Raw genomic sequence first — 18,924 nt, 5'->3', positions numbered from 1 at the left:
CAACCGGCAATTTGCTACGTATCGTAAATGCATCCCTCTTCGTAATTCCATTCCATGTAATCCGCCGTATTTCACCTGTCCAAACAGGGTGGGCATTACCTGTGTTTTCTCGGCCTCACCGAGCACTGACACTCCTCGAGCTCCGAGTTGTACGAACGGTTCAAAGGAGATCAAAGTTAAATGGACCCCACAGTGTTGTATTTATTATATCTACACCATTCATCTATTTTTAGAGATCATTTTAGAGCATTATCCAAAATAAAATAAAATGAATCATATCTAAAGATCATTTGGACAACACCACAATTGGCAGTGGAGATAATGATTTTCATCTATAAAAAATTCGTAGGGCCCACCATAATGTTTACTTTCCATCCAATATGTTCATAAGGTCACAAAGACCTGAATGAAGAGTAAAAACAAATTTCATAGTGATCCAAAACTTCTATGACCCCAAAAATTTTAATGGTAGAGGTTCAATCCCCAACTGCTTTTTGCAGTGGGGTGCACTTGATAGTTATATCTGTCTTAGTTTTCTCCTTAAGACTAGCTCACCAAATGGATGGACAGTTTAGATATAACATATATTGGTCTGGCCCGTCAATACAGCAGCTATATAGCCGGTGTAAGGTACACCAGCCAATCCGCTTCCCAAAATAACAGTCATTTCTTAGAGCAGATTTCCTGCTAAATCTTTAGCAGTAAGTTCCTGTGCTGGATATACTAGGTGGGGCCACCGTGATATTTGTAAAAATCCATCCGATCATTTTATGACATGCTATCGAAAATGAGATAGATCCATAGCCAAAGTGGGCCATAACCTGGAAAAAGAGTTTACTACCCTTTATAACTTTCTCAGGCTCTACCTTATATTTATATTCCATCCAAACCGCTTATATGGTCATTCCCATTGTAATGAGATGAAAACTAGATGAAAACAAGAGAAATTTAGTCTGGTACAAAACTTTCGTGGCCATAAAAAAGTTTCAACGGTGGTCACTAAATTTCCACTTTTTCCTCTCTTGCAGCCGACTTGAATTTTGGATCCACTTCATTTTACGTCCCATGTTCTAAAATGAGCGAGCCAAACAGATGAACGGGTGGATTTCTCACAAACATTACGGTGGCCCCACCTAAGCATCCAGCCGTTCCTGCGGAAGCCTTACGCATGAAATTCCTGCGCTGGGATGGTAGGTGGGCCCATCGCGACGTTTCGTGAAAAATCCAGATCGCCATCTGTTTTTTCATTTCATTTTAAAACATAAAACCAAAAATCAGGTGGATCCATAAAGTCAAGACAGCCGTACCAGAGGAAAACTCGGGAATTTGCTGCCGTTAAAACCTTTCCCGGAATTTACGTTGATATTCATCTGCCATCTAAACTATTTACAAGGTCATTCCCACTATAGGAAGTGTAAACACATAAAACTTAGCTTGATATGAAATTTCGTGGCCACACGAATGTTTTGGTTACTAAACCCCACTGTTTCCTCTTATGCAGCACACTTAGTTTTGGATTCACTTGATCTTTGGTCACATACCCTAAAATAAGCTCTTAAAACGGATGGACGGTGTGGATTTCTCACAAACATCACGATGGCCCTAATGTTGCAGGCAGGCGAAGGCAGGAAATCCGCGTCCCTTTTCTCCAGTCCTGAAAACTACACCTGCGTCGGCCATTTGCGCCACGCCTCCGGGTGGGATCCACATTGCCACGTAATAATCTCCCACATTAGCGGGAGACGTGTACAATTCAACAACCGCGAGGACGCCAACAAAAGCAAACCCCAAGCTCCAATTACTCGCCCTTTTCCTCCCGTCCTACCTCGGCAATTCTTTCCTTCTTTCTTCCCGATGGCTGCCACAGCCGCGCGGGCGATCTTCTGCGAGTTGATTCAACAGAAATCGCCGCTCTCGAGGAGAGAGTCGGCGATTCCAAGACTCAAGGCAGCCGATTCTTCTTCATCCTCGTCCGAGAGCGCCAAAATCATCCTCCAGCCTCGCGTGTGTACTCTCAGGTCGTACGGGTCTGGCCGCGACGGTCTGATCAGGACGCGGCCCGATGCTGACGTGTCACCATTCTTCGCTTCGCTTTCGGACTACATCGAGAACTCGAAGAACAGCCAGGACTTCGAGACAATCTCCGGTCGCCTTGCCATGGTGCGCTTCCTTCCCCTTTATTGCTTTGCGTGGAATTTGCTAATTTGCGCAGGTGCGTTCCAAACCATTTGCAAGAGCAAACGACTCGAGTGGTAGATATAAAAATAATCCCATGCCTTACATCCTGTTTCCGTGCAGTGTCTACCGGCGCACGTTAGTTGCGTCCCTTGATCAAGAACGGCAAACCTGGGACACTTAGATGTGGACTGAGCTGATCATGAGGTGGGCCCTACCACGGAGGGTCCACAGCTCCAAAGTCACAATGATCAGACTATCCTAACCGTCCAGGTAGACAAGGAAGGACAAGTGAACAACAGTCTAGATTCAATGGGCAAAAGTCATTTGATCATTGTGGTTTTTGAGATACGTACTTTCTTACATAGGGCCCACCTTAACGAACGCTGGATCTCATCTACGTATGTGAATATCCTGTGGTCAAGGACTAAATATTCATACGATCTTGCTTATCTCAGATATAGACCGTTGAGCTGGTGGACCAACTATGGAAAAATGCTCCAAAAACTTTCGAGGTAGAAAGATCATAGCCGTACAATCTTTGGCTTTCTTTTCAAGATCGCTGCTGTGGTTTCCTTATTCCTTTTTTTCCTCGTTAGGCTTCTGTTAGAACGATTAGGATCTTCCAACCTCGGATATTTTTTGGGCCATTCCTCATCCACGATGGGGTTCATCCGATCAAAGGTCTGGATCGCTAAAAGATGTGCTGTGGCGCCTCATGCATGATCAATCAAGTGCGGGCCCCTACCAACCGTCAACCGCCGAGTGGCCTTTACAGGAGCGGATTCGGTGTAACACCGAGTTTGGCTGTGACCGTGGGGCCCACCTTGATGGATGAGTTGTATATCGACGCCGCCCATGTGTTTTACAAGCTCATTTTAGGAATGGGCCCGAAAATGAAGCAGGTCCAGATCTCAGGTGCACCACATCACAGGAACAGTGGTGATTGACTATTAAAAACTTGTTGAGCCGCAATAGTTTTGGTTGAATATGATACTTGTGTTTTCCCTGCATCTAAGTCCAACCTGACCCTGTAAACAGGTTGGCTCTAAGAAATTTTTAACGCTGGGCGTTTAATCACCACTGATTCCTGAGATGTGGTTCACCTGAGAATTGGATCTGCTTCATTTGGGCTCGTGCCCTAAAATGAGCTGGAAAACGGATGGATGGTGTGAATATAAGACCTGCATCATGGTGGACCACATGGTCATGGATCCACCAAGCTGGGAGGTTACCGGATCCGCCAAATCCGGTAGATACCCGGGCAGGGAAGAGTACGGTGATTCAAGATCGATAGTCGATTATTTTATAAAAATGAGTCAACTGATTATGGTTATTCGTATGGTACTCCGGTAGTGGATGATGCTTGATAGGCAGACCCTTGTAATTTATACACGTGGGATGCATTAATTCCAACTAAATCAATTATTACAAAACTTACTCTCCCGAAATCCCAAAATTATATTTGTTCAACTACCCTAGCCTTTGAGTACCGTTTGCACATATATATATATATATATATATATATATATATATATATATATATATATATATATATATATATTAACCGTCCAATAGAATCCGATACCAGGATAATGAAAAAAAATCTATAATTTTTATTTAGCGTACACCTAAAGAGGAAACCATAAATTGGACAACATAATTTGACTTTCTTATATGCAATTTATAATCCCTGAATGGCGAGTGCCTGCTTATAATCCGTCATACTCTACTGGAAGTATTAAAATTTTTAGAAATCGTATTAATGGGAAGCGGATTGAGTCGTGCTCCTGCCCAGGCCCAGGCGCCCAGAGAGCCCTGCCTGGAAAGATTATCGTCCGGGGCGGGACGCAATCGGCTTCCGCATCACTGTCGGTATCATGATTGGTGGCGTGCTATGCGTGGCGGATGGGACTGAGAAGAGTCTCTGTAACGTGACATTTCTACGAAGAATCTCAGGAGATATTTTATACGCCGGCCGTCTTTATTTATTTTTAAAATATATTTATTTAAACACACGCACACACACCACCACACACTCACGCTTTAGTGGGATTTCACCACGCGAACCCTTGATCAGGTGTTGAAACTCGAGTCTACCACCGGAGCAAGAGCAATGACCCATACTCCGGCTGTCTATCACCCTCGATTGGCAGGAACTTAAAATGGCACTCGGGCTAAACATTAACCCAAATTAAATCAGCTAAATTGTGGAACTCACTGTTGTTGAGTTACGGTCTAAAACTTATATCAGTCGCACAATCCAAACCTATGATTCAAGACCACTTTATATATATATATATATATATATATATATATATATATATATATATTCAAGACCAATTGTTTATTACATCTAAACTTTTATACATATATTTGGCGGTTTAGATTGAATAGAAGTATGCCACGTTTGTAATTTCAAAGTAATTTAGGGTCCGTTTGGGCAGTGGGATTAGAAGGGATTAGGTGGGATGGGATTCAAAAAACTTAATTATTACACATCGCGGGATTGTCCCCTGTTGCCATGGGATTAAATTAATGCCATGCTTTGTTGATAATATGGTGGTACATTGAATGGACCCACGATCATTTGAAATTACTGAGAATAACACACATGTGTTATATCTAAACCGTTCATTTGTTTTGAAACCTCATTTTATGTCATGGGCCTAAAAATGAGGTAGATCCAAAACTTATGTGGCCCCAAAGAAGTTTTCAACGGTAAGTATTTAATCCCCGTTGCTTTCTATGGTGGGGTCCACTGGAACTTTAGATTTACCTGCTTTTTTGGCCCATGATCTAAAATAATCTAGATAAATGGGTGGACGGTGTGGATATAGCCCACACATCATGGCGGGACCTACACAACTTCTCCAACATTGAGTGAAATTGGTACCGGACCCAATGCAATTCCATTTAATGTAATTCCAAACTTTTCCATTCTTCCCAAACATGGAGTGGAATTGGCACAGGACCAGATGAATCCCATCCCATCTAATCCCTTCTAATCCCACCGCCCAAACAGACCCTAATATAGTGCTTTCGTATCATCCATCACATTCTGCCCGGAGTATAGTTTTTGGTTGGGCGAGGGCTGCTTAAGTAGGGGAAACGTGTCAAAAATCTATTATACAGAACACGTGTAAGAAATCTCGGCCGTTTATTATCTAGTGCGCACTATGGAGATGCTATGTACCAACAACCACGGATTTGCAGATGTACGCTGAATTTGTCTCCTGCAAGTTTGACTTGAACCATGGGACGCGAAATGCCTGTGCCCCCAACCACGGGAAGTTCCTATGGTCGGAAGCTGTGGGGGCAACAGAGATGCCCGTGAAAAATTTACTTTCCCAAGCTCACCGCAGGGCGGGAGTCCAAAGATCAGACAAATCCAAAACTCAGGTGGGCCACACGGCAGGAAACAGTGGGAATGGAAATGTCCATAGTTGAAACCTGCCTGGAGCCGACTATGATGTTCAGATGCCATCCAAACCGTTCAAAAGTTTATTATCACTTGGGTGAACTGAAGGCAAAAATATCATCCTATCCTGATCCAAAACTTCTGTGGCAACCACAAAGTTTCAAATGGTTGCCGTTCAATCACTGCTGTTTCGTGTGGCGTGGTGCACCTGAATTTTGGATCTGCATGATTTTGTACTATTGTCCTATCGTGAGCTTGAGAAACGACGGACGGAGTGGATTCATTACGGGTATCTGTGGGCCCACATAGCTTTCGACCACAGGTAAATTCCATGGGAAACGGATTGGCTACTCCCCCTGCCACCAGCCAATAGCTGGTGGTCGATGCTCTGTGGGCCCCACCATGATGTATGTGTTTCATCCCTGCTGTCCATCTATTTTTCTAGATCATTTTATGATATGAGATGAAAAATTAGATATATCCCAATCTCAAGTGGACCACATTACAGGAAACAGTGTTGAATGAACATCGACCATTAAAATTTTTTGGGGTTAATAAAAGTTTTGGATCAAGCTGATCTTTGTTTTTTTTTTTTTTTTTTCCTTTCATCTAGGTCTTTATTACCTAATCAACAGATTGGATGTCAAATAAACAATACATTGAGCCTGTCAAATAAACAATACATTGGGCCTTAGGAGGATTTTAATGGCGGATATCAAATCACTATTGTTTTCCTGTGGTGCGGTCCACCTGAGATTTATATTTCTCTCATCTTTTGTACCAAGCCCTAAAATGACCTGTAAAAATGGATGAAACACATACATCATGGTGGAGCCCACAGAGCACCGACTAGCAGCCACGGGGCTGGTGGCAGGGGGAGTAGCCAATCCGTTCTCAATTCCTTGGCATGCCTACAGAGTACCGTGCTTGACGAATGGCCTGGATATTTGACACGCGCACGTACATCCACGCCCCTGGCACATCTTCCGCCACTGTAAATGAGTGGCCCCTCATCAAACCGCGATGCTTCTCGTTAAATCATGAGAAATGTTAAATAGCCCATTCGCTTATGTAGCGATCCAAAAGTTAATCTACCACGCACGTATGCATGCGGCATGCATGTGCTTGGTCCCAGAGGTTCATGTTGGAAATTATACAGATTAATGTATTTCTGTATAATGTGGAAACCGAAAATTGCAAAATAATCTGAAATCAGGACAGGCTGAAGCACGTCTGAAACGTTGTCCTTAAAGCGTTATTTACCCCTACTTAAGTGAATTGAGTATGCTGATAGGTTACAGGCAAACAACTTCTAGGATACGACGAGCTTGATGTGGGTCTGCGTTCAGCAAACACGAAGGCCCACCAAATGGAACTCAATTACATATTTTCTGGCAGTATTACAGTATAAAAGAAAAATCCCAAAAGAAGAAGAAAAGAAGAGAAAAAGTAGTTTCAACTTCTGCATAAGTCAGTTCAAATCTTCAGCCACTGGTTCAGTTGAACCGTCCTAGACCACACCGCTGGTCTGTTCTTCAAGCTAAGGTTTAAGCCTTGCTATATTATTGGAAACACTAGAATATATGAGTGGAGAAGGGCTAGCTATCTCAGTTCGTATGGGTTTGCTGGAGTGAGTTGAGATGGTTTGGAAACCCATCCAGGCCCTCCTTTTATAGGCTATGGTGGCTAGGGGGTTATGGTCCAAAGACTTAAATTTCATTAAGTTATTTCTAGCTGTTGGAAAACTAACCGTTTTTTTATTATTGTGCATGGGCCATTAATCTACTGCATGCTAACTGTTGTGAGGCAACAGTCAACTGTGTTTTATCTGTTGGGCTAGCCATGCAGCAGTTACAGCTGGACCCTGCACTAATAACTCAGCTGTTACAGATCTGCTGCAACAGCTCTATTTTCCAGCCCTCTATATATTCTGGAGGACTCTCATTCAGTCCTCTAGTCTCCCCTTCATCCAGTCATCTGCCATAGCTACTTAGTCGCACCGCGACTCACACACGTCTCGCTCCGGTTCGCTCAAGGTCGCGAAGGAGCGACCCTCTGCGACATGATGCAGACGTGCGAAGTTCAAAGTGCGCCACTAACGCCTCTACAGCCACATTGCCTCACATGCCCACGCTCTCACACCGAGCCCGTGCCCGTGCCCGAGCCCGAGCCCGAGTGCAAGCGCAAGAGCAAGCGCGGGTGTTCAGTGCGCAAGGTCCATAGTCCATGGACTTGGTAGATAAATATTATAATACTCCACATCCTTCATATAAACCACAAATTTTTCTCTTCCCTTTTCCATGTGGGACTATTCCCAAAAACCCACAGAAAGGTGTTTTTCAAAATAACTTTTTATATATTATATATTATTTTATTATTGAAATATATTTTATTAAAATCAATATTTTTTGCAACAATCCCCTACTTGATTTGATAAAATTATTTTCTCGGTTAAACAATACTGTAAGAATAATCAGCTTATATGCATAAAGAAAGATATCTTTCGATTTTAATCTTTCCTTAGTGTAAGTATCTCAAAACTTTGTCGAAATGACTGGTAGCCGCAGCTTTGAACCAATTATTCATAGATAACAGAATTGAAAATACCACACACATATTCATTATGTGTTTGTTAGAGTTCCCACAATCTTGCTCAGCACAATTAATGACTATGTGCTTATTCTAATTCGTGAATGATCTCGAGAGAAAACTCCTAACTCTCATAAAAGACGGCACCATCTGTACGTTCATTAGGTGAAATCCTTCTAGTGTCTCTGTTACTATAAGATACTTATCCTTATAGACTGGATTTCATTAAGAGTTCTAAGACTCAACCCTCTATCGTAACGCTCAACACTTATCTATTATGGATGAGGTTTTATAATTTAGTGCTGAAAACTTTTCACATATCAGTGACTTGTTCTTACCCATTAAACCCAAAATTAGAGATTTTCTTACATTAGATTGGGTTACCATCACCGGTGAAACTTTGGTTGAAGAGTTTCAACCCCATCCCTCTAGATGTAGCTTTTACTACCTCTCTCGGAAGAGGTTTAGTGAAAGGATTTGTCAGGTTATTACTTGATTTCATATAAGAAATAGCAATGATTCCATCTCGAATCAATTGTCTGATATAATCATGTCGAAGACTAATATATCTAGACTTACCATTATAAGTGCCGCTATAGGCTCTAGCTAATGTGGCTTCACTATCACAATATAGTGACACAGTCGATATAGGCTTTACACAGAAATGAATTTCTAATAGAAGATCCCTTAGCTACTCAGCCTCTTTGCCTGTTGCAGTCAGGGCTATAAATTCAGACTCCATAGTCGAATGCGTTATGTAAGTCTGTTTCTTGAATCTCCAAGATACAGCTGCACCTCCTAGGGTGAATACCCACCCTGTAATAGACTTATTGTCCCTTGCACTCGATATCCAGCTCGCATCGGTATATCCTTCCAATATGGTAGGAAACTCTGAATAAAATAGTCCTAAGTCTTTAGTTGCTTTTAAGTAACCAAGGACTCTACTTATTGCATTCCAGTGTTCAGTACTGGGGTTACTAGTAAACCTACTAAGTTTACTTACAGCATATGTGATATTAGGTTAGTGCATTACATAACATACGCAGGACTCCCTATAGCACTCGCATATTTTAATTGTGCAACTGTTCTTCCAGTATTTTCTTTTAGCTTGATATTTAGATCAAATGTGGTTTTTGCTTCCTTTATATTTAGATGGTTAAACTTGTTTAGTATCTTCTCAATATAATGAGATTGACATAAAGCATAACTCCCACAATATTTTTTTTAACTTTGATACCAAGAATGGTATCAACTTGTCTAAGATCCTTCATTTTAAATACGGAACATAGAAACCTCTTTGTTTCAGTCACACTTTCCATTTTATTACTTATTATTAACATGTCATCAACATATAAACAAATAATAACGATGTAATTACCATCTACTTTAGAATATATGCATTTGTCAGCTACATTATGCAAGAAACCATGAGATAGTATTTTGGAATCAAACTTCTCATGCCACTATTTTGGTGCTTGTTTTAATCCATACAAAGATTTGACTAATCTACATACTTTATTTTCATTTCCTAGTAGAACGAATCCTTCAGGTTATTCCATGTATACCTTTTCGTTGAGGTCACCATTCAGGAATGCGGTCTTTACATCTATTTGGTGGATGTGAAGATGATGTATGGAAGCTAGCGCAAATAATATCCTAATGGATGTTATCCTAGCTACAGGAGAGTATGTGTCAAAGTAATCTATCCTTTCTTTTTGTCTAAAACCCTTACCTACTAGTCGAGCTTTAAAGGTTTGGATAGTCCCATCAGTGTAATATTTCTTCCTAAATACCCACTTACAACCTATGGGTCTAGAACCTGGAGGTAAGTTAACTAGTTCTCACGTTTGATTTGATAGTATAGATTCCATTTCATCTTTTATAGCTTCTTTCCAAAAAGCTGAGTCTCTAGAGGATACGGTCTCTTTATATATTTTAGGATCATCTTCTATAGTCATTACTATAGGTATTTTTCTTATAACATTTTCTCTATCTCCTTCTACAAGATGAAAAATAACACGTTGTGAGTCTATATAGTCATCTCCTAGACTCTTCTCTATTCTTGTCCTTTGACTCCTATGAGGTTCAGTAGGAGCTTCCACTATCTATGGAACTGTGCTATCTGGTTCTCTATTAGGAGTTTGGATTTCATTATCCTTTGACTCCAACGATAGTGAGTTTTCAAAGAACTCAACGTCTTTTGATTCTATTTTTGAATTAGACTCCATGTCTAGAAGTCTATAAGCTTTACTATTTTGTGCATACCTTACGAAGATGCACTTAATAGCTCTTGGTCCTAACTTAGTTCTTTTTGGATCAGGGGTTCTGCAATATACAAGACACCTCCACACTTTTAGATATCCTAGGTTAGGTTTTGTATCTCTCCATGTTTCATATGGAGATATTTTATATTTTTTAGACGGAATTCTGTTTATTATATGGCACGCTGCAAGCAGTGCCTCACCTCATAGACTAAGTGGCAACTTTGCTCTTATCAGCATTGAGTTGACCATCTCTACTAATGTTCTATTCTTTCTTTCAGCTATTCCGTTTTGATGAGGTGTGTATAGCGTTGTATATTGATGTATCAATCCATGTTCTTCACAGAAGTTATCGAATTCATTGGAAAAGTATTCTCCTCCTCTATCGTTACGGAAAATTTTTATCTTCTTATTTAGTTGATTCTCTACTTCTGCTTTATATATTTTAAATATGTTTAATTCTTCATCTTTACTCTTTAATAGGTACACATACACATATCTAGAACAATCATCTATAAAGGTTATGAAATACCGTTTACCTCCACGAGTAAGAATGCCGTTTAACTCACAGATATCACTGTGCATAAGATTCAATACTTGAGACGATTTTTCAACACTTGAAAAAGGTTTCTTTGTCATTTTGGATCTTATATAAACTTTACATTTTTCGGTTTTATTATTTGTGTATGAGATTAAACCATTCTTAGCCATGAACTTTAAGGTACTATACCCTATATGGGCTAGTCTATCATGCCATAGTCTAACGGATTCAACCATATACGCAGAAGTGCTACTTTCATTTAGAGAAAACTTAACCATGCCGTTACAAGCATATTCCTTTCCAACAAAAATTTCATTTTTGGACAATCAGTTTACCTGACTCATACACCACCCGTATACCTGGTTTCCTAGAAGATCCCCAGAAACTAAGTTTCGCCTCGTATCTGGGACGTGCAGTACATTAGTTAGAATCAATTTCTTTCCAAAGGTGAATATGAGTTCGACAGTTCCTTTGCTGACGACCTTCGATCGGACTTCATTACCCATTTGGACTTCTTGACCATCGATCAATTCCTCATAAGATTTGAAGGCTGATTTATCGTAGCACACATGTACTATAGCGGCAGTATCATACCACCAACTTGGAACTTTGCCTTGGATGGTGTTTACCTCAGTGATCATAGCCACGATATCGCTTTCTACTACTGCACTTGTTTCTTTTTTAGATTTGTGATAGTGGCATACTCGAGCATAGTGCCCGGTTTTTCCACAGACATGGCATGGACCCTTGAACTTTTCGTTCTTCTTTTGGGTGTTCTTCTTGAATTTTCCTTTATTAGGTTTCAGGGAATCGTCCTTCTCAGGATGTTTATTATTAGTGTTTTCTACAGCATGTACCTTGGACGAGGTATTCCCGTTATCATTTTTTCTATTGCGATTATGGGATTCTTCCTCAATCCTGAGGTGTTTCTGGATTTGTTCAAGTGTGTAGTCCTCGATTTTATGCAACAACTTCTTTCTATAGTCTTTCCACATCGGTGGCAATTTGGCAATTATAGCCCTGACTTGGAGTGATCTAGGAAGATCGATTTTTATCGCTTTGATTTTGTTTACTATTAGCTGCAGTTCTTGGATTTGGGGCAGCAACGGTTTATTATCTACCATGCTGAAGTCAAAATACCTGGCGATGATAAACTTGTTGGTACCTTCTTCTTCAGCCTTTTATTTGAATTCCAGAGCGGCCCAGATCTCCTTTGCTGATGACGTCTGTTGGTACAGATCGTACAGGCGGTCGGAGAGAGTGTTCTGAAATGCTGTCCTTAAAGCGTTATTTGCCCCTACTCAAGTGAATTGAGTATGCTGATAGGTTACAAGCAAACAGCTTCTAGGATACGACGAGCCTGGTGTGGGTCTGTGTTCAGCAAACACGAAGGCCCACCAAATGGAACTCAATTACACACTTTCTGGCAGTATTACAGTATAAAAGAAAAATCCCAAAAGAAGAAGAAAAGAAGTGAAAAAGTATTTTCGACTTCTGCACAGGTCAGTTCAAATCTTCAGCCACTGGTTCAGTTGAACCGTCCTAGACCACACTGCTGGTCTGTTCTTCAAGCTAAGGTTTAAGCCTTACTATGTTGTTGGAAACACTAAAATATATGAGTGGAGAAGGGCTAGCTGTCTCAGTTCGTATGGGTTTACTGGAGTGGGTTGAGATGGTTTGGAAACCCATCCAGGCCCTCCTTTTATAGGTTATGGTGGCTAGGGGGTTATGATCCAGAGACTTAAATTTCATTAAGCCATTTATGGCTATTGGAAAACTAGCTGTTTTATGGCCGTTTTCTGACTGTTGTGCATGAGCCATTAATCTACTGCATCCTGACTGTTGTGAGACAATAGTCAGCCGTGTTCTAGCTGTTGGGCTAGCCATGCAGCAATTATAGCTGGACTTTGCACTAATGGCTCAGCTGTTACAGTTTCTGCTGCAACAGCTCTTTTCAGTCCCTCTATTTATACTAAGAGATTTCTCTTCCAGTCCTTTAGTCTCTCTGCTAACCAGCCACCCGCCATAGCTACTTGGTGTTGAGGGTCAAATATTGCATATCAGACCCCAGTTTTTGCCTGGATTTACAAACATAGTACTGTTTAACGGCCCGATTTAATCGTGTTTGTGATGCAGGGCATATTTATAAGCATGGATTGAAAAGGGAGCTCAAAGCATGGATTTAACGCTCTGATGACACTAAAGGCAAGGGACGGACTCCAGAGGACCAAGCTTGAAGAATTTACAAGCCAGAAATCAAAGAAATTTCAGCCAACAGGCCTAGAAGACGTAGAGAATGCAAGATCACAGGGTTCCCACCATTAGATCGGTTTGAAACTCCATACGTACCCTGAGGACCATAAATTAACCGTACACATAGAAATTCAGCCCTTGGATCCCTGTGTAAGTGTCCCAACAGACAGATCAGCCCATAAACCACTGATTTGGGGCCCATCTGATATTTGGACATGCCTCAGTTTAGGAATTAACCCCTTACACTATGAGGGAAGATGAATGTATGGTGTGGATTTCCCTAAATACATCGCAGTTGGTCTCATACGGGAGGCACGTGCGCATCATGCACGAAGTCTCGAGGAGCACCAAACCAAGGGAGTCGGTCAGCATACGATGACCCGACTCCCATTCAAAAAACGGAAACTTCCGTTTTCCGCTGTAGCGAAACCGGACGCACGTTCCCCGTGCAGATTAATTTGGGCTACCATCATGACTCACTTGGAAAATCCAATCCGTCCATCAGGGAGCCCGGACGAAACCGTCCTAGACTCGACCTATTTCATGTAAAGAAGTACTCCGAGGTGGACAAGATCTTAAGCCGAAAGAGGCCCTGTTTACTGTGATACAAACTGACGACGCCCGTTTGTGAAGTGATGTGGCCCACCAGCATTATGAATTGGACAGATCTAAACCGTTCATTGGACACAGATCTCACCTAAGTCTCGGAAACCCACTACTTGACAGTTATGGGACATCAGGAAACGACGTTCCATTCGACCCAATTCGAGTCCCGCACAAGGCTGATCTGGATCATCTTCCAGAATTTCATCTCAGTAAACCTTGCTGATTTGAACCATTCAAAACGGAGTGATGGAGCGTCCGATCTTACCCAAGAAGACCGGAAGAAAAGAGGAAACATAGGGAGTCGGTTCCGCTGTGTTAAACACGCTATAACCCGAGAAACATGTACGCAATGTTGTGCGTAATCAGTATGATCGGACCACCGATTTAGTGGGCCAGGGGTCAGTTAACGATGATCAGAGACGTTCAGAGAATAGACCCAATGTAGCCAAGGGTCGGTACCAATTTATCTCTAAAACAGAGGATCAATGAAGCAGATTAAAAGTCAACCAATGGGACCAAGAACAAGATTCAGAGGATGATCAAGGACGTCTATCTGATGGGCTAGTACCAAGGAAATCCGCCCCAATACTCTGATCGGATAGAGAAAGAGAACCATCCCTCTGTTTTCTAGATTGTGCAAGATCATTACGCACCTTATCGTTGCGCAACCGCAGTTACATAAAAGGATTGTTGCGTTCGGGCAGCCTATAAAACAGGCTTTGCCGACCACAACAAGGGGGAGGAAGGACGTGGTGATCTTGAGCCGCCGTGAAGAGGCAGCGTGGATGTGAGGACGTGAAGACAGGGAGAAGGGAGAGAAAACAGAAAAAAAGAAGAAAAAAAACTGTGGAGATTGCAAGAAAGAGGTGTCCTTTTTCTTTTCCTTTTATTGTATTCCTTTGATGTTTTTTTTTTTTCTCTTTTTGGTTCTAGCATGATCATGCTAGGCTAAACCTCTTAGCTAGGGCTAAGAGGTGAAGCCTGTAGCGAGATGGGAGATTATATTTTGTGCCTTTAATTTAAAATTCATAAATTGAATGTGATTTTAGTTGATTATTAAAGGAATATTTTTCTTAGTCTTTAATGGTTTGTTGTGACTGAAATTACAATGGGTTTGCAATGGCTTTGAGTATTTCTTTCCCCTTTTTATGTTATGAAGTCAGGAAGCCCTGTTGTTCATCATTGTTCCATGGGCATGGTAGGATGACAGTACCCTTCCTGATCTTCATACATTGTTGGTTGGTTGGTAATTAGTTTAATTCTGTTGTTTACTTTGTCTCCTGGGCATGGTTTGGTGATGGAATCCATTCTAATTCATATACCTTTCATCTCTTAAAAAATTATATCAGAGAAAGTTCAGTTTAAGTTCCATGATTTTTGAAGCAGGTATAAAGATCTCCCTGATCTTTACAAGTGGATCCTCTGAATCCCTAGTTTAGTATTCCTCTGAATTCCTTAAGTTTTCGATAATTATTTCACAATTATTCATTAAATTCTATTTGATTGAGATTACATCTTTTGCTAGTTCTAGATCTAGTTAGTTCCAGATCACGTACAAGTTTCAGTCCCTGTGGATTCGACCTCGGTCTTACCGAGTTTATTACTACATCACAACCCTACACTTGGGGAGTGAACACTTGGTCGCACCGCGACTCGCACACGTCTTGCTCCAGTTCGCTTAAGGTCGCGAAGGAGCGACCCTCTGCGATACGATGCGGACGTGCGAAGTGCAAAGTGCTCCACTAGGGTCTCTACAGCCACATCCCAAAAGAAGAAGAAAAGAAGAGAAAAAGTAGTTTCGACTTCTGCGCAGGTCAGTTCAAATCTTCAGCCACTGGTTCAGTTGAACCGTCCTAGACCACATCGCTGGTCTGTTCTTCAAGCTAAGGTTTAAGCCTTGCTATATTATTGGAAACACTAGAATATATGAGTGGAGAAGGGCTAGCTATCTCAGTTCGTATGGGTTTGCTGGAGTGAGTTGAGATGGTTTGGAAACCCATCCAGGCCCTCCTTCTATAGGTTATGGTGGCTAGGGGGTTATGGTCCAGATACTTAAATTTCATTAAGCCATTTCTGGCTGTTGGAAAACTAGTTGTTTTATGGTTGTTTTCTGACTGTTGTGCATGAGCCATTAATCTACTGCATGCTGATTGTTGTGAGACAACAGTCAACCGTGTTCTAGTTGTTGGGCTAGTCATGCAGCAGTTATAGCTGAACCTTTCACTAATGGCTCAACTGTTACAGTTTCTGCTGCAACAGCTCTTTTCAGTCCCTCTATTTATACTGAGAGATTTCTCTCCCAGTCCTTTAGTCTCTCTGTTAACCAGCCACCCGCCATAGCTACTTAGTCGTACACGTCTTGCTCCGTGTTCTAGCTGTTGGGCTAGCCTTGCAGCAGTTACAGCTGGACCCTGCACTAATGGATCAACTGTTACAGTTTCTGCTGCAACAACTCTTTTCAGTCCCTCTATTTATACTGAGAGATTTCTCTCTCAGTCCTTTAATCTCTCTGCTAACCAGCCACCCACCATAACTACTTAGTTGCACACGTCTCGCTTCGGTTCGCTCAAGGTCGCGAAGGAGCGACCCTCTACGACACGATGCGGACATGCGAAGTGCAAAGTGCCCCACTAGCGCCTCTACAGCCACATCCCAAAAGAAGAAGAAAAGAAGAGAAAAAGTAGTTTCGACTAATGCACAGGTCAATTCAAATCTTCAGCCACCGGTTCAGTTGAACCATCCTAGACCACACCGTTGGTCTGTTCTTCAAGCTAAGGTTTAAGCCTTGCTATGTTGCTGGAAACACTAGAATATATGAGTGGAGAAGGGCTGACTGTCTCAGTTCGTATGGATTTGCTGGAGTGAGTTGAGATGGTTTGGAAACCCATCCAGGCTCTCCTTTTATAGGTTATGGTGGCTGGGGTTGTTATGGTTCAGAAACTTAAATTTCATTAAGCCATTTTTGGCTGTTGGAAAACTAACCGTTTTATAGCCGTTTTCTAACTGTTGTGCATGAGCCATTAATCTGCTGCATGCTGACTGTTGTGAGATAATAGTCAGCCGTGTTCTAGCTGTTGGGCTAGCCATGCAACAGTTATAGCTGGACCTTGCACTAATAGCTCAGCTGTTACAATTTCTGCTGCAACAGCTCTTTTCAGTCCCTCTATTTATACTGAGAGATTTCTCTCCTAGTCCTTTAGTCTCTCTGCTAACCAGCCACCCACCATAGCTACTTAGTCGCACATGTCTCGCTCCGTGTTCTAGCTGTTGGGCTAGCCATGCAGCAGTTACAGCTGTACCCTGCACTAATGGCTCAGCTGTTACAGTTTCTGCTGCAACAGTTCTTTTCAATCCCTCTATTTATACTGAGAGATTTCTTTCCTAGTCATTTAGTCTCTCTGCTAACCAGCCACCCGACATAGCTACTTAGTCGCACACGTCTCGCTCCGGTTCGCTCAAGGTCGCGAAGGAGCGACCCTCTGCGACATGATGCGGACGTGTGAAGTGTGTCACTAGCGCCTCTACAACCACACTGCCTCACGTGCCCACGCCCTCGCACCGAGCCCGTGACCGAGACCAAGACCAAGCCCGAGCGCGGGTGTTCCAGTACGCAAGGTCCATAGTCCACGGACTAGGTAGGTAAATATTATAATACTCCACATCCTTCATATAAACCACATTTTTCTCTTCCCTTTTCCATGCGGGACTATTCCCAAAAACCCACAGAAAGATGTTTTTCAAAACAACTTTTTATATATTATATATTATTTTATTATTGAAACATATTTTATTAAAATCAATATTTTTTGCAACAGTTCATCAGGCGGGGTCCACTAAGAACATGAATGGCAATAAAATCAGTCTGATTTACTCTTCACGCGGGGGTAAACGTGCATGAAAAAATAATGGATGGTTGCTAAGAGAAAAAAGGGTGTTATTTCATACTCTGGCAGCGGCCTATGACGCTTGATAGGCAGGCCGTGAAACTGCACACGTGGCATGCATTGACTCAGATTAAATGAACTCTTGAACCCACTGTCGCTAAGCAATCCTAACCTCTTATTAGAAGATATTTATTAGTTGAAATAGGACCATTGGATATTTTTCATATTTAACTGTCCAAATGGAAATGCATAATCAAACGAGCGTGACTTTTGGTTCGTGATACATCCCACCTGGGACCCATAATTTGGACAATTTAATACGAATTTCCACGTGTGCAATTTCTAAGTGCCTGTGTATTATCCGTCACTCTGCCAGAGTATCATGGTTCTCAATCCATGTTCAATATATGAGTGGAGCACCCTAATTATTGGGCCAGGGCATGGTCACGGTGTGTCCACATGACCAATGGTGCGCACACCCCACCCCCCTCACATTAGCACGCTGGCCATGAATTGCTGCTGCTGCTCGAGCATTTCTTTTAAAATCTTCTATTTGGGGCAGGTTGTATTTGCAGGGGCAGTGACAGTGGAGGTGGTGACTGGAAACTCCTTGTTTAGGAAGATGGACTTACAGGCCATTGCAGAAGCGTCAGGCGTGTGTTTTGCAGCTGTCGTCTGTGCCGCTGCTTTTGCTTGGATATCAAGTGCCCGGACCCGTGTAGGCCGAATCTTCACTGTCCGTTGCAATACTTTTGTTGACTCCCTCGTAGACAATATTGTGGACGGCTTGTTCTATGAAAGCGAGCTCAGTGATTGGTCTGATGAAATATAAAGGACGGTCAGGACGTCACATCACTAGTAAAAAAGGTGAGCATGATGATGATGCGTATGCAAAATAGGCTAGTAAGGGACAGTGGCGGCCTTCTACATATATTTCCTAACAGCCAAGGAATCTCCATCTCGAGGCTCTTATACATGTAATCATCTGTGTATATGTTAGAAAACCTAATTAAGGGAGACATTGGTTTTGTGTCTCGCTGGCAGCTAGCTTGTTAAGGAGGCTTAAAGCACATCCAATAAAAAGGGAGGGAAAAAGGATGAACACGCGTGTGATGGGATATGCACGTTTCACGAGTGCCGAATGCCGGTTTCAATGCAATGGCAATTGGGATTATATACATCAATTACATAAAT

At 41.9% G+C, this 18,924-nt stretch overlaps 1 protein-coding gene and 1 long non-coding RNA gene across 2 annotated transcripts; one reads left to right on the top strand and one right to left on the bottom strand.

Annotated features, from left to right (window-relative positions):
* Positions 1-1,325: 1,325 nt before the first annotated feature.
* On the bottom strand, positions 1,326-2,920 carry LOC131232263 (uncharacterized). The gene is made up of 2 exons (XR_009164831.1): positions 2,789-2,920; positions 1,326-2,740 (listed from the first exon to the last, which is right to left on the bottom strand). It is a non-coding gene; the product is annotated as an uncharacterized LOC131232263 (long non-coding RNA).
* LOC131232256 (stress enhanced protein 2, chloroplastic) lies at positions 1,582-18,825 on the top strand. The gene is made up of 2 exons (XM_058228489.1): positions 1,582-2,160; positions 18,293-18,825. Exons 1-2 carry the CDS (start codon positions 1,597-1,599, stop codon positions 18,560-18,562), a joined length of 834 nt encoding a protein of 277 aa, XP_058084472.1. The 5' UTR covers positions 1,582-1,596; the 3' UTR covers positions 18,563-18,825.
* The last annotated feature ends 99 nt before the right edge of the window (positions 18,826-18,924 follow it).

Source organism: Magnolia sinica, chromosome 2 (genome assembly GCF_029962835.1).
Source record: "Magnolia sinica isolate HGM2019 chromosome 2, MsV1, whole genome shotgun sequence".
NCBI lineage: Eukaryota > Viridiplantae > Streptophyta > Magnoliopsida > Magnoliales > Magnoliaceae > Magnolia > Magnolia sinica.
This window is presented reverse-complemented; position numbering and strand designations above follow the sequence as displayed.